The sequence below is a fragment of the Ranitomeya variabilis genome, chromosome 5 (assembly GCF_051348905.1).
Source record: "Ranitomeya variabilis isolate aRanVar5 chromosome 5, aRanVar5.hap1, whole genome shotgun sequence".
NCBI classification, from domain to species: Eukaryota; Metazoa; Chordata; class Amphibia; order Anura; family Dendrobatidae; genus Ranitomeya; species Ranitomeya variabilis.
The window spans coordinates 9844525-9861733 of NC_135236.1; the positions used below are offsets into that span (position 1 = coordinate 9844525).

At 47.8% G+C, this 17209-nt stretch overlaps 1 protein-coding gene across 4 annotated transcripts in view; it reads left to right on the forward strand.

Moving 5' to 3' along the window:
* Nucleotides 1–13604, forward strand: part of CAMTA2 (calmodulin binding transcription activator 2) — a 103958-nt gene extending 90354 nt beyond the window's left edge. For 2 of the 4 annotated variants that reach the window (XM_077261558.1, XM_077261559.1), the window contains exons 21-23: nt 4303–4478; nt 11516–11590; nt 11668–13604. In XM_077261558.1, the coding sequence (XP_077117673.1) occupies nt 4303–4478; nt 11516–11590; nt 11668–11731 (315 nt within the window). In that variant the 3' untranslated portion in view covers nt 11732–13604. Of the gene's footprint in view, nt 1–4286; nt 4479–11515; nt 11591–11667 lie in introns of all 4 variants that reach the window. The other 2 variants (XM_077261557.1, XM_077261560.1) reach the window with 2 other exon arrangements.
* The last annotated feature ends 3605 nt before the right edge of the window (nt 13605–17209 follow it).

Consider the following 17209-nt stretch of genomic DNA (forward strand, 5'->3'; position numbering starts at 1 on the left):
TTATGAGGGAGGGTCACAATCTAGGAATCTCTAATGTTATGAGGGAGGGTCGCAGTCTAGGAATCTCGGACGTTATGAGGGAGGGTCACAATCTAGGAATCTCGAACGTTATGAGGGAGGGTCGCAATCTAGGAATCTCGAACGTTATGAGGGAGGGTCGCAATCTAGGAATCTCGAACGTTATGAGGGAGGGTCGCAATCTAGGAATCTCGAACGTTATGAGGGAGGGTCGCAATCTAGGACTCTCGAACGTTATGAGGGAGGGTCACAATCTAGGAATCTCGAACGTTATGAGGGAGGGTCACAATCTAGGAATCTCTAATGTTGTGAGGGAGGGTCGCAATCTAGGAATCTCTAATGTTATGAGGGAGGGTCGCAATCTAGGAATCTCGAACGTTATGAGGGAGGGTCGCAATCTAGGAATCTCGAACGTTATGAGGGAGGGTCGCAATCTAGGAATCTCGAACGTTATGAGGGAGGGTCGCAATCTAGGAATCTCGAACGTTATGAGGGAGGGTCACAATCTAGGAATCTCTAATGTTGTGAGGGAGGGTCGCAATCTAGGAATCTCTAATGTTATGAGGGAGGGTCGCAATCTAGGAATCTCGAACGTTGTGAGGGCGAGTCGCAATCTAGGAATCTCGGACGTTATGAGAGAGGGTCGCAATCTAGGAATCTCGAACGTTATGAGGGAGGGTCGCAATCTAGGAATCTCTAATGTTATGAGGGAGGGTCACAATCTAGGAATCTCGAACGTTGTGAGGGAGGGTCACAAACTAGGAATCTCGAACGTTATGAGGGAGGGTCGCAATCTAGGAATCTCGGACGTTATGAGGGAGGGTCACAATCTAGGAATCTCGGACGTTATGAGGGAGGGTCACAATCTAGGAATCTCGGACGTTATGAGGGAGGGTCGCTGTCTAGGAATCTCGAACGTTGTGAGGGAGGGTCACAATCTAGGAATCTCGAACGTTATGAGGGAGGGTCGCAATCTAGGAATATCGAACGTTAAGAGGGAGGGTCGCAATCTAGGAATCTCGAACGTCATGAGGGAGGGTCGCAATCTAGGAATCTCTAATGTTATGAGGGGGGGGTCGCAATCTAGGAATCTCTAATGTTATGAGGGAGGGTCGAAATCTAGGAATCTCGGACGTTATGAGGGAGGGTCGCAATCTAGGAATCTCTAATGTTGTGAGGGAGGGTCACAATCTAGGAATCTCTAATGTTACGAGGGAGGGTCACAATCTAGGAATCTGGAACGTTATGAGGGAGGGTCGCAATCTAGGAATCTCTAATGTTATGAGGGAGGGTCACAATCTAGGAATCTCTAATGTTATGAGGGAGGGTCACAATCTAGGAATCTCTAATGTTGTGAGGGAGGGTCGCAATCTAGGAATCTCTAATGTTATGAGGGAGGGTCACAATCTAGGAATCTCTAATGTTATGAGGGAGGGTCGCAATCTAGGAATCTCTAATGTTGTGAGGGAGGGTCGCAGTCTAGGAATCTCGGACGTTATGAGGGAGGGTCGCAGTCTAGGAATCTCTAATGTTATGAGGGAGGGTCACAATCTAGGAATCTCGAACGTTATGAGGGAGGGTCGCAATCTAGGAATCTAATGTTATGAGGGAGGGTCACAATCTAGGAATCTCGAACGTTATGAGGGAGGGTCGCAATCTAGGAATCTCTACTGTTGTGAGGGAGGGTCGCAGTCTAGGAATCTCGAATGTTGTGAGGGAGGGCCGCAATCTAGGAATCTCTAATGTTATGAGGGAGGGTCGCAGTCTAGGAATCTCGAATGTTGTGAGGGAGGGCCGCAATCTAGGAATCTCTAATGTCATGAGGGAGGGTCGCAATCTAGGAATCTCGAACGTCGTGAGGGAGGGTCGCAATCTAGGAATCTCGAACGTTGTGAGGGAGGGTCACAATCTAGGAATCTCTAATGTTATGAGGGAGGGTCGCAGTCTAGGAATCTCGGACGTTATGAGGGAGGGTCGCAATCTAGGAATCTCGGACGTTATGAGGGAGGGTCACAATCTAGGAATCTCTAATGTTATGAGGGAGGGTCGCAATCTAGGAATCTCTAATGTTATGAGGGAGGGTCGCAATCTAGGAATCTCGGACGTTATGAGGGAGGGTCGCAATCTAGGAATCTCGGACGTTATGAGGGAGGGTCGCAATCTAGGAATCTCTAATGTTATGAGGGAGGGTCGCAGTCTAGGAATCTCGGACGTTATGAGGGAGGGTCGCAGTCTAGGAATCTCGGACGTTATGAGGGAGGATCGCAATCTAGGAATCTCTAATGTTATGAGGGAGGGTCGCAGTCTAGGAATCTCGAACGTTGTGAGGGAGGGTCGCAATCTAGGAATCTCGAACGTTGTGAGGGAGGGTCGCAATCTAGGAATCTTGAACGTTGTGAGGGAGGGTCGCAATCTAGGAATCTCGAACGTTGTGAGGGAGGGTCGCAATCTAGGAATCTAATGTTGTGAGGGAGGGCCGCAATCTAGGAATCTCGAACGTTATGAGGGAGGGTCGCAATCTAGGAATCTCGGACGTTATGAGGGAGGGTCGCAATCTAGGAATCTCTAATGTTATGAGGGAGGGTCGCAATCTAGGAATTTCGGACGTTATGAGGGAGGGTCACAATCTAGGAATCTCTAATGTTATGAGGGAGGGTCGCAATCTAGGAATCTCGAACGTTATGAGGGAGGGTCGCAATCTAGGAATCTCGGACGTTATGAGGGAGGGTCGCAATCTAGGAATCTCTAATATTATGAGGGAGGGTCGCAATCTAGGAATCTCTAATGTTATGAGGGAGGGTCGCAATCTAGGAATCTCGGACGTTATGAGGGAGGGTCGCAATCTAGGAATCTCTTAATATTATGAGGGAGGGTCGCAATCTAGGAATCTCGAACGTTATGAGGGAGGGTCGCAATCTAGGAATCTCGAACGTTATGAGGGAGGGTCGCAATCTAGGAATCACGAACATTGTGAGGGAGGGTCGCAGTCTAGGAATCACAAACATTGTGAGGGAGGGTCGCAATCTAGGAATCTCGAACGTTGTGAGGGAGGGTTGCAATCTAGGAATCTAATGTTATGAGGGAGGGCCGCAATCTAGGAATCTCGAACGTTATGAGGGAGGGTCGCAATCTAGGAATCTCGAACGTTGTGAGGGAGGGTCGCAATCTAGGAATCTCGAACGTTATGAGGGAGGGTCACAATCTAGGAATCTCGAACGTTGTGAGGGAGGGTCGCAATCTAGGAATCTTGAACGTTATGAGGGAGGGTCGCAATCTAGGAATCTCGAACGTTATGAGGGAGGGTCGCAATCTAGGAATCTCGAACGTTATGAGGGAGGGTCGCAATCTAGGAATCTCGGACGTTATGAGGGAGGGTCGCAATCTAGGAATCTCGAACGTTATGAGGGAGGGTCGCAATCTAGGAATCTCGAACGTTATGAGGGAGGGTCGCAATCTAGGAATCTCGAACGTTATGAGGGAGGGTCGCAATCTAGGAATCACGAACATTGTGAGGGAGGGTCGCAGTCTAGGAATCACAAACATTGTGAGGGAGGGTCGCAATCTAGGAATCACGAACGTTATGAGGGAGGGTCGCTATCTAGGAATCTCGAACGTTATGAGGGAGGGTCGCAATCTAGGAATCTCTAATGTTATGAGGGAGGGTCGCAATCTAGGAATCTCGAACGTTATGAGGGAGGGTCACAATCTAGGAATCTCGGACGTTATGAGGGAGGGTCGCAACCTAGGAATCTCGGACGTTATGAGGGAGGGTCGCAATCTAGGAATCTCTAAAGTTATGAGGGAGGGTCGCAGTCTAGGAATCTCGGACGTTGTGAGGGAGGGTCGCAATCTAGGAATCTCTAAAGTTATGAGGGAGGGTCGCAGTCTAGGAATCTCGGACGTTGTGAGGGAGGGTTGCCATCAAATAATTTGGAACATTATGAGGTAGAGTAGCCATCAAGTGGTCGGGACCTTTATGAGGTGAGGTGGCCACTAGAGGCCTAGAACATTATGAGGTAGAGTAGCCATCTAATGGCTTGGAACATTGAGGTAGGATCACCATCAAGTGGTGGGGACCTTTATGAGGTGAGGTGGCCACTAGAGGCCTAGAACATTATGCTTAGGGTCGCCTTCCAATGGTCTGGAACATTGAGATAGGATCGCCTTCCAGGGTTGCCATCTAGTGGTCAGTGACCATCACAGCAATCTGGCAGGAAGGTGATATGTGACACTCTCCTTTTCGGCCAGTGCATGGCCATTAATCCCAGTACCTTTCTTTCCCAGTATGCTCTGTACAAGAAGATGACGCAGGCGGCCATCCTGATCCAGTCCAAGTTCCGTAGTTACTACGAACAGAAGCGTTTCCAGCAAAGTCGCCGGGCAGCTGTGCTGATCCAGCAATGTTACCGCAGCTACCGGGAGGGGGCCCGCAGCGGCCCAGCTCTGCAGCATCGCATCAAGTGAGTGATGGACTTAGGGTTATCACTCGCCATATCATATACAGTCATGGCCGAAAGTGTTGGCACCCTTGACATTGTTCCGAGAAATTAAGTATTTCTCCCAGAACGTTGTCACAGGTACACGTTTTGTTATACACAGATTTATTTCCTGTTCTGTGTTTTAGAACAACACAGAAAAACAGAGAAAAAAAGGCAAATTGGACATAATTTCACACAAACCACTCCAATATTGTTGGCACCATTCCAAAATTGTGGGTAAACAGCTTTGTTTCAAAAACGTGATGCTCGTTCTCACTCACCTGTGGCAAGTAACTGCTGTGGGCAATATGAAACTCGCACCTGAAACCAGATCAAAAGGTGAGAAGTTGACTCAATCTTTGCATTGTGAGCCACACTAAGCATGGGGAACAGAAAGACTTGAGAACCAAAATTGTTCAACAAAATCAGCAATCTGAAGACTACAAGTCCATTTCAGAGATCTGGATGTTCCTTTGTCCACGGTGCACAACATAATCAAGAAGTTTACAACCCATGGCACTGTAGCTAATCGTCCTGGACTGCAGAAAGAAATGGATGAAAGGTTGTTATGCAGGATAGTCCAGATAAGAATGAAATGAAAAACTATGGCAGGAGACACTGCTGATGCAGAGACATAAAAAAGCTGGACTGCAGTTTGCCAAAATGTACGTGAGTAATCCAAAATCTTTCTGGGAAGGCGTCTAGTGGACAGATGAGTCCAAGATAGAGCTTTTTGGTAAAGCACATCATTCTGTTTACCGAAAACGCAGTGAGGACTACAAAGAAAAGAACACAGTGCCTACAGTCAAATATAGTGGAGGGTCACAGATGTTTTGGGACTTTTTTGCGACCTCCGGCACTGGGTGCCTTGACTGTGTGCAAGGCGTCATAAAATTTGACGAAGACCAAAGGACTTTGGGTGGCAATGTAGTGCCCGTTGTCAGAGAGCTGGGTTTGCATCCAATTTGTCTTTTTTTCTCTGTTTTTTGTATTGTTCCAATACACACAAATTAAGTAAACCTGTGTATAACAAAACGTGGGGGGATTGCAAAAATGTTCTGGGAGAAATATTTATTTTTTGGGGAAAACCACTCTCCATATTATGTACAGTATATCCTGTGTATGCCTCGCACTGATGAGTGATGGACGCCCGGTAATCACTCTCCATATTATCTACAGTATATTCCCTGTGCGTGCCTTGCACTGATGAGTGATGGACGCCCGGTAATCACTCTCCATATTATATATAGTATATCCCCTGTGCGTGCATTGCACTGATGAGTAATGGATGCCCGGTAATCACTCTACATATTATATATAGTATATCCCCTGTGCGTGCCTCGCACTGATGAGTAATGGACGCCCGGTAATCACTCTACATATGTATAATATATTCCCTGTGCGTGCCTCGCACTGATGAGTAATGGATGCCCGGTAATCACTCTACATATTATATATAGTATATCCCCTGTGCGTGCCTCGCACTGATGAGTAATGGACGCCCGGTAATCACTCTACATATTATGTATAATATATTCCCTGTGCGTGCCTCGCACTGATGAGTAATGGACGCCCGGTAATCACTCTCCATATTATGTATAATATATTCCCTGTGCGTGCCTCGCACTGATGAGTAATGGACGCCCGGTAATCACTCTCCATATTATGTATAATATATTCCCTGTGCGTGCCTCGCACTGATGAGTAATGGATGCCCGGTAATCACTCTCCATATTATATATAGTATATCCCCTGTGCGTGCATCACACTGATGAGTGATGGACGCCCGGTAATCACTCTCCATATTATGTATAATATATTCCCTGTGCGTGCCTCGCACTGATGAGTGATGGACGCCTGGTAATCACTCTCCATATTATGTATAATATATTCCCTGTGCGTGCCTCGCACTGATGAGTGATGGACGCCCGGTAATCACTCTCCATATTATGTACAGTATATTCCCTGTGTATGCCTCGCACTGATGAGTAATGGACGCCCGGTAATCACTCTACATATTATATATAGTATATCCCCTGTGCGTGCCTCGCACTGATGAGTGATGGACGCCCGGTAATCACTCTCCATATTATGTACAGTATATTCCCTGTGCGTGCCTCGCACTGATGAGTAATGGACGCCCGGTAATCACTCCATATTATGTACAGTATATTCCCTGTGCGTGCCTCGCACTGATGAGTGATGGACGCCCGGTAATCACTCTCCATATTATATATAGTATATCCCCTGTGCGTGCCTCGCACTGATGAGTGATGGACGCCCGGTAATCACTCTACATATTATGTATAATATATTCCCTGTGCGTGCCTCGCACTGATGAGTAATGGACGCCCGGTAATCACTCTCCATATTATGTATAATATATTCCCTGTGCGTGCCTCGCACTGATGAGTGATGGACGCCCGGTAATCACTCTCCATATTATATATAGTATATTCCCTGTGCGTGCCTCGCACTGATGAGTAATGGACGCCCGGTAATCACTCTACATATTATGTATAATATATTCCCTATGCGTGCCTCGCACTGATGAGTAATGGACGCCCGGTAATCACTCTACATATTATGTATAATATATTCCCTGTGCGTGCCTCGCACTGATGAGTAATGGACGCCCGGTAATCACTCTCCATATTATGTATAATATATTCCCTGTGCGTGCCTCGCACTGATGAGTAATGGACGCCCGGTAATCACTTTCCATATTATGTATAATATATTCCCTGTGCGTGCCTCGCACTGATGAGTAATGGATGCCCGGTAATCACTCTCCATATTATATACAGTATATTCACTGTGCGTGCCTCGCACTGATGAGTGATGGACGCCCGGTAATCACTCTCCATATTATGTATAATATATTCCCTGTGCGTGCCTCGCACTGATGAGTGATGGACGCCCGGTAATCACTCTCCATATTATATATAGTATATTCCCTGTGCGTGCCTCGCACTGATGAGTAATGGACGCCCGGTAATCACTCTACATATTATGTATAATATATTCCCTATGCGTGCCTCGCACTGATGAGTAATGGACGCCCGGTAATCACTCTACATATTATGTATAATATATTCCCTGTGCGTGCCTCGCACTGATGAGTAATGGACGCCCGGTAATCACTCTCCATATTATGTATAATATATTCCCTGTGCGTGCCTCGCACTGATGAGTAATGGACGCCCGGTAATCACTTTCCATATTATGTATAATATATTCCCTGTGCGTGCCTCGCACTGATGAGTAATGGATGCCCGGTAATCACTCTCCATATTATATACAGTATATTCACTGTGCGTGCCTCGCACTGATGAGTGATGGACGCCCGGTAATCACTCTACATATTATGTATAATATACTCCCTGTGCGTGCCTCGCACTGATGAGTGATGGACGCCCGGTAATCACTCTCCATATTATATACAGTATATTCCCTGTGCATGCCTCGCACTGATGAGTAATGGACGCCCGGTAATCACTCTCCATATTATGTACAGTGTATTCCCTGTGCGTGCCTCGCACTGATGAGTAATGGACGCCCGGTAATCACTCTCCATATTATGTATAATATATTCCCTGTGCGTGCCTCGCACTGATGAGTAATGGACGCCCGGTAATCACTCTATATATTATGTACAGTATATTCCCTGTGTGTGCCTCGCACTGATGAGTGATGGACGCCCGGTAATCACTCTCCATATTATGTATAATATATTCCCTGTGCGTGCCTCGCACTGATGAGTGATGGACGCCCGGTAATCACTCTCCATATTATGTACAGTATATTCCCTGTGCGTGCCTCGCACTGATGAGTGATGGACGCCCGGTAATCACTCACCATATTATGTATAATATATTCCCTGTGCGTGCCTCGCACTGATGAGTGATGGACGCCCGGTAATCACTCTCCATATTATGTACAGTATATTCCCTGTGCGTGCCTCGCACTGATGAGTGATGGACGCCCGGTAATCACTCTCCATATTATATATAGTATATTCCCTGTGCGTGCCTCGCACTGATGAGTGATGGACGCCCGGTAATCACTCTCCATATTATGTACAGTATATTCCCTGTGCGTGCCTCGCACTGATGAGTGATGGACGCCCGGTTATCACTCACCATATTATGTATAATATATTCCCTGTGCGTGCCTCGCACTGATGAGTGATGGACGCCCGGTAATCACTCTCCATATTATGTACAGTATATCCTGTGTATGCCTCGCACTGATGAGTAATGGACGCCCGGTAATCACTCTTCATATTATGTTCAGTATATTCCCTGTGCGTGCCTCGCACTGATGAGTAATGGATGCCCGGTAATCACTCTCCATATTATGTATAATATATTCCCTGTGCGTGCCTCGCACTGATGAGTAATGGACGCCCGGTAATCACTCTCCATATTATGTACAGTATATTCCCTGTGCGTGCCTCGCACTGATGAGTAATGGACGCCCGGTAATCACTCTCCATATTATGTACAGTATATTCCCTGTGCGTGCCTTGCACTGATGAGTGATGGACGCCCGGTAATCACTCTCCATATTATATATAGTATATTCCCTGTGCGTGCCTCGCACTGATGAGTGATGGACGCCCGGTAATCACTCTCCATATTATGTACAGTATATTCCCTGTGCGTGCCTCGCACTGATGAGTAATGGACGCCCGGTAATCACTCTCCATATTATGTACAGTATATTCCCTGTGCGTGCCTCGCCCTGATGAGTAATGGACGCCCGGTAATCACTCTCCATATTATGTATAATATATTCCCTGTGCGTGCCTCGCCCTGATGAGTAATGGACGCCCGGTAATCACTCTCCATATTATGTATAATATATTCCCTGTGCGTGCCTCGCCCTGATGAGTAATGGACGCCCGGTAATCACTCTCCATATTATGTACAGTATATTCCCTGTGCGTGCCTCGCCCTGATGAGTAATGGACGCCCGGTAATCACTCTCCATATTATCTACAGTATATGCCCTGTGCGTGCCTCGCACTGATGAGTAATGGACGCCCGGTAATCACTCTCCATATTATGTACAGTATATTCCCTGTGCGTGCCTCGCCCTGATGAGTAATGGACGCCCGGTAATCACTCTCCATATTATGTACAGTATATTCCCTGTGCGTGCCTCGCACTGATGAGTGATGGACGCCCGGTAATCACTCTCCATATTATGTACAGTATATTCCCTGTGCGTGCCTCGCACTGATGAGTGATGGACGCCCGGTAATCACTCTCCATATTATGTACAGTATATTCCCTGTGCGTGCCTCACACTGATGAGTAATGGACGCCCGGTAATCACTCTCCATATTATGTATAATATATTCCCTGTGCGTGCCTCGCACTGATGAGTAATGGACGCCCGGTAATCACTGTCCATATTATGTATAATATATTTCCTGTGCGTGCCTCGCCCTGATGAGTAATGGACGCCCGGTAATCACTCTCCATATTATGTATAATATATTACATGTGCGTGCCTCGCCCTGATGAGTAATGGACGCCCGGTAATCACTCTCCATATTATGTACAGTATATTCCCTGTGCGTGCCTCGCCCTGATGAGTAATGGACGCCCGGTAATCACTCTACATATTATGTACAGTATATTCCCTGTGCGTGCCTCGCACTGATGAGTGATGGACGCCCGGTAATCACTCTCCATATTATGTACAGTATATTCCCTGTGCGTGCCTCGCACTGATGAGTAATGGACGCCCGGTAATCACTCTCCATATTATCTACAGTATATGCCCTGTGCGTGCCTCGCACTGATGAGTAATGGACTCCCGGTAATCACTCTCCATATTATGTACAGTATATTCCCTGTGCGTGCCTCGCACTGATGAGTAATGGACGCCCGGTAATCACTCTCCATATTATGTACAGTATATTCCCTGTGCGTGCCTCGCACTGATGAGTGATGGACGCCCGGTAATCACTCTCCATATTATGTATAATATATTCCCTGTGCGTGCCTCGCACTGATGAGTGATGGACGCCCGGTAATCACTCTCCATATTATGTACAGTATATTCCCTGTGCGTGCCTCGCACTGATGAGTGATGGACGCCCGGTAATCACTCTCCATATTATCTGCAGTATATCCCCTGTGCGTGCCTCGCACTGATGAGTGATGGACGCCCGGTAATCACTCTACATATTATGTATAATATATTCCCTGTGCGTGCCTCGCACTGATGAGTAATGGACGCCCGGTAATCACTCTACATATTATGTATAATATATTCCCTGTGCGTGCCTCGCCCTGATGAGTAATGGACGCCCGGTAATCACTTTCCATATTATATATAGTATATCCCCTGTGCGTGCCTCGCACTGATGAGTGATGGACGCCCGGTAATCACTCTACATATTATGTATAATATATTCCCTGTGCGTGCCTCGCACTGATGAGTAATGGACGCCCGGTAATCACTTTCCATATTAAGTATAATATATTCCCTGTGCGTGCCTCGCACTGATGAGTAATGGACGCCCGGTAATCACTCTCCATATTATTTACAGTATATTCCCTGTGCGTGCCTCGCACTGATGAGTAATGGACGCCCGGTAATCACTTTCCATATTATGTACAGTATATTCCCTGTGCGTGCCTCGCACTGATGAGTGATGGACGCCCGGTAATCACTCTACATATTATGTATAATATATTCCCTGTGCGTGCCTCGCACTGATGAGTAATGGACGCCCGGTAATCACTCTCCATATTATGTACAGTATATTCCCTGTGCGTGCCTCGCACTGATGAGTGATGGACGCCCGGTAATCACTCTACATATTATGTACAGTATATTCCCTGTGCGTGCCTCGCACTGATGAGTGATGGACGCCCGGTAATCACTCTCCATATTATGTACAGTATATTCCCTGTGCGTGCCTTGCACTGATGAGTGATGGACACCGGCCTCAGCTCTGTGACATGGTGGTCCTCACCCTTCTCCTGGCTTTTTCCTAGGGGCTCTTTTCTCACCAAGAAGCAGGATCAAGCCGCCCGCAAGATCATGCGTTTCCTCCGCCGCTGCCGTCACAGGTACAGGGAGGGTTTGGGGTCCGCTGCTGTGAGGATTGGGGGTCTAACACCTGACGCACTTTTGTGATCCCTCACAGGATGAAGGAGATGAAGCAGGCGCAGGACTTGGACTGTCTACAGAAGAGGGGGCTGACCAATTAACCCCTCGCTCCTGCTGGATCACGGACCGTCAGAGGCAGCGCAGGAGCCGGCGGGCCTGTGCCATACCGTGCGCTGCCTACAAGCCGGGATGACGGGTGGTATCACTCATACCTCTTATGAGCTGCTGGGTGCAGCGCCCCCTGTGTGCAGCCGCCGTGTGCGCAGGCGCCTGTGCCCTGTACATGTGTCCATATATCTGCACGTTCCTGCCGCCCCGCGTATTTGTGACTGCTGGGGGGCCGCTCACCGCTGCATGTGGCTGTACGTGTTGGTGTGTATATATCCGCATATAAATATATATATATCGGGCTGTGTGTACATACATATATATATATATCTGTACATTGTGGCCTCAGGCAGCTGGATTATTTATTTCACTGGCGTCATTTCATGCACTTTGATACTCGGATATTATATGATTGATGTTTTTCTCTTTTTTTACGGATATTTCAGACGATTTTTCATGTTGTTTTTGTCGTTGTGTTTTTGTAAAAGCTTTTTCCGTACTTGTATCTTGGGCGGCTCTGACATCACGATGTCCTACGGAGGGACGACGCACAGATTCGGGGTCTCCGCAGCCGTTCGCTGGCCGACGCCGCCACTTTCGTCTTGGAGGGTCTATTGCACTATTTTTCTTTGTCCTCTCGCTGCCCGCGGCTGTCAGGTCGGACGCTGCCGGAACGGGCACTTAGCGCATTATTTGCTTGTTTCTCACTGCTGTACAGATTGGGGGAGACGAGACCCGTCGGGGGTCCGGGGTCACTTATTAAGACTGTGCCTCTGCTGCACGTGGGTGCCGCATCGGGGGTCTCGCCGCTGTCTGGCGACTAATGAGCGCAGTAACGGCCCCGCGTCACCATCCCACAACTTTATACTTCGGGGTTTCTTAGTTTTTTTGCAAGATCACAATTAGTAAAATATATAAAAACATTACAGGATAAGGAACGATCAGAAGCGGAAATGTCCCCGGCCCCTCAGGGCGCGGCCTCTTGGTGGGCTCCACGTTTATGGGGTTTTGGACATTAGTTTTCATTTCCCTCCTTTACTTTTAATCCGTCAGAATCTCCTGTATTCAAAAACAACAGAAAATTGTTTTGTTCCATTAGTTTAAAAAAATCATTAACTTTTTTTTCCCCCCCTTTTTTTTTTTTGTTATTTCCTATAATTTGTTTTTAGATTTTTTTTTTTTTTTTTTTTTTAAAGATAGAAAATCTGAAAAAAAAATAAAAATCTGAAGACAGCGGAGCAAAGTACGACTGCACAGAACTCTGCCTGTCCGGGAAGCGTTAGATACCGACGCTGTGACGTAGAGAATCCGTCCCGATCACCACAGGTTACCTTAAATGTGAAGGATTTATGGAAAATTCAGTATTTTAATCTCTGAAGAAGTGGAAGAAATGTTGAGTTTTCTCCCGCACATCGGTCTCCTTTTTACCCTAGTTTGTGTTCGTTATTAACCCCTTTAAATACATTTTCCATTCTCCACATCAGAGAAATGTTAAAAAAAAATCAGCGAGACTGAAAAAAAAGTAAAATATTTAACACTACAGATTGTGAATGAAATTATATTTAAGGATAAAAGCTTATTTTTTTTTTTTTAGCGAACCTTGGGTGGGGGAGGGGGGATTTGCATGGAAGCAAAATGTACATAATGTAATATAGAACATTTCTGATATTCTAGAATTTATTGCCTGCTTCACATGCAAACCTTTTGGAAATGCAAGAATTGGATCAGTGGATTTTGCTCCAGAATTTCCGGCTTTGTTCTGAGTATTTTTTTATCGTTTTTTTATTTTATTGTTTCTTTTTATTTAATTTTATCTGCATGACTTTGTACCCATTTACATTAAAATGCTGAATTGGCCGGAAAGAAGCCGCCTGTGGTTATTGTATCACCTGGAATTGGAAGGAATGCAGGGAGGAGCTGTCCCAGAATGCACTGTGTCCTGTAGATGATGTCATTCCATTATCAGCCAATCATCTCTGCCCTCCCTGCAGTGGGTGGAGCCTGTACTCTGCCTGTGACATACAGCGCAGGGCGCAGTCTCCAGCCTCTCCTGTGCCGCTGCTGCTCCGTCTCTCCCGGGCGCTGCTGCTCCGTCTCTCCCGGGCGCTGCTGCTCCGTCTCTCCCGGGCGCTGCTGCTCCGTCTCTCCCGGGCGCTGCCGCTCCGTCTCTCCCGGGCGCTGCCGCTCCGTCTCTCCCGGGCGCTGCCGCTCCGTCTCTCCCGGGCGCTGCCGCTCCGTCTCTCCCGGGCGCTGCCGCTCCGTCTCTCCCGGGCGCTGCCGCTCCGTCTCTCCCGGGCGCTGCCGCTCCGTCTCTCCCGGGCGCTGCCGCTCCGTCTCTCCCGGGCGCTGCCGCTCCGTCTCTCCCGGGCGCTGCCGCTCCGTCTCTCCCGGGCGCTGCCGCTCCGTCTCTCCCGGGCGCTGCCCCTCCGTCTCTCCCGGGCGCTGCCCCTCCGTTTCTTGCGGGGCCCTGCTCCTCAGTCTCTCCAGCCCGCTGCTCCTCCGTCTCTCCCAGTCTCCTGTTCGCAATGTGGAAGGACAGACTGAAATTAAGCTCTAATTCGAGCGCCGTGACCCTATAAAAGGACTTCTCGTACCCCCTCATCTTGCACAACCAGGGAAGGAAACTAGGCAAGAAGAATCCCCATAAGGAGGTGTCACGATATGGTAGGAAATATCATATAAGTTTAGATCTCTTGCTAGCCTGCTGTGGGCTAAGCCCCCCTTCTTGGAGTGATTCTGTAACAGCTTTTGGCTGCAAATGCCTGACTTTCAGCTCACAAGCCCTCATCCCCCGCACTAAGGTATTTACGACCGGCATTTCCTGTAGTAGAAAGTGCCCAGCTTTAACTGGATTAGAAACTTCTAGAATCTGAAAGTCCTTTGTTCTGTTATTGTGAGATATTAGGCAAACTATTTAAGATAGGAGAATAATAAATACATATCCTTGATCTCCATCGAAGCATCTACCCATCACTCTAAACACAGACGTCTAACTCCATCGGGTGAAGAAGTAGGGATTGCTCTGTAAATAATAGGACATATTTGATCTCATTAGAAAGCCCACGTTAATCCAAGATGAATGCTGGGTTTCTCACAACTATGACATGTTGTGTAGCCGAGTTATAGAAATTAGATATAGGTTAGGGAAAAATCAGTTAGCAGAAGTAGGAGGGGTTGGAAAAGCCAGCCCTTCCTGTGAGGTCACAGACTGTAGGTTTTAAGTGCTGGCGGGCGTCCAAGAGAGCAGATTGGAGTCTTCTTGTCCTTCCCTGAAGTGCCCTCAGCACGTCCAATGAGCTGGGACGTATGGTTGCCTGCTATGCAATGATCTGAGAATATGTGAGTGTTACCTTTTCTTTATTTAATCCTTTTATTTTCATAATTACCTTGTACATATTTGCAATTGTCTCATTTGTAACATCTTTGTAACATATTTTTATAAAGCACTGCCTACACCTTGTGGGGTATAGTATTTCATGCCAGTTATTTCTCCCTGCTCTAAACATTGTGATATACACTCACCGGCCACTTTATTAGGTACACCATGCTAGTAACGGGTTGGACCCCCTTTTGCCTTCAGAACTGCCTCAATTCTTCGTGGCATAGATTCAACAAGGTGCTGGAAGCATTCCTCAGAGATTTTGGTCCATATTGACATGATGGCATCACACAGTTGCCGCAGATTTGTCGGCTGCACATCCCAAAGGTGCTCCATACAAGGCAGGATGGATCCATGCTTTCATGTTGTTTACGCCAAATTCTGACCCTACCATCCGAATGTCGCAGCAGAAATCGAGACTCATCAGACCAAGCAACGTTTTTCCAATCTTCTACTGTCCAATTTCGATGAGCTTGTACAAATTGTAGCCTCAGTTTCCTGTTCTTAGCTGAAAGGAGTGGTACCCGGTGTGGTCTTCTGCTGCTGTAGCCCATCTGCCTCAAAGTTCGACGCACTGTGCGTTCAGAGATGCTCTTAGGCCTACCTTGGTTGTAACGGGTGGCGATTTGAGTCACTGTTGCCTTTCTATCAGCTCGAACCAGTCTGCCCATTCTCCTCTGACCTCTGGCATCAACAAGGCATTTCCGCCCACAGAACTGCCGCTCACTGGATTTTTTTTCTTTTTCGGACCATTCTCTGTAAACCCTAGAGATGGTTGTGCGTGAAAATCCCAGTAGATCAGCAGTTTCTGAAATACTCAGACCAGCCCTTCTGGCACCAACAACCATGCCACGTTCAAAGGCACTCAAATCACCTTTCTTCCCCATACTGATGCTCGGTTTGAACTGCAGGAGATTGTCTTGACCATGTCTACATGCCTAAATGCACTGAGTTGCCGCCATGATTAGAAATTAAGTGTTAACAAGAAGTTGGACAGGTGTACCTAATAAAGTGGCCGGTGAGTGTATGTGATGCAGTGACCCCTGTAACAGGTAGGGGGCGCTGCGTGGTCTCCCCGGGATGTGCACGGAGTTGTATTGAGGCCGTGAGAATTGACCTGCAGTGATGTCAGGATCACGTGACCAGTCCATGTGATCCATTACTGTGGGTGTGGTTACAGGTACATAACGTGACCAGAGTGTGGGTCACATGTTCCTGTGTGGTTCCAGTGTTTGGACCTGAAGGGTCCAAGTGCAAAATCCCTGAGGGAGTTCCTGAGGGCTCGGTGTGTTCCTGTGTTGGAAGCCTGAGAGGAGGCTTCCTGGAAAGCACCTGCTGGCGTGGGAGGTCCTAGTAGGAGGACCGGATCCCGGAGCAGTGCACAGTGGAACTGGGGAAGCTGGAGTCCTTCGGTGAGGTCTGGACTAACTAGTGTGTGCCGGCCAGGCAAGTTGGTGATCCCTGTAAGGCAGCTTACCCGGAGGTGTGGACTGGCAAGGAGTCAGCAGGTGGAGCCGGAGCTCCCGTCAGGTATCGTACAGGCCGGTAGTGCTTGTGAAGTTCTATGAACTATGGTCTCCCTTGGGAACTGGTTAAGGGAGGACCAGCGTGTTAGTGGTCGTAAGGCAAAGCCGTACCCTGAAGTGTTAGAAGCTGCAAGTAAATATCACCAGTTGGTGCCTGTTGTGTTCTATGTGATAATGAACTGTGCGTACCCCGGTTTATGAGGCTTAATAAACCGCATGGACTGCTTTGTTTTATAAACCCGTGCCCGTGTGCTTGAATATCGCGGCCAAGTGAGTGTCCCTCAACACTTTCAGTAAGAGAAACCTTACAATTGGTGGAGAATTTTGGCAACAATCCCGCTAGCACACGTGGAGTTAATTGCTGTGGCAAAGCCACGAAGGTGACAAGCGTCTAGCGGTAACTCGGCGGGGTTACGAAGGTGACAAGCGTCTGCTGTGACTCGGCGGGGTCACGAAGGTGACAAGCGGCAGCGGTAGAGCCGTGTGGAGAGTAGCCGTGGTTGCAGCGAGAGGTTCCACAGCAGGCGGAGCTGTAGTGGCTTGTGGTTGGCAGCACCTGGAGGTGT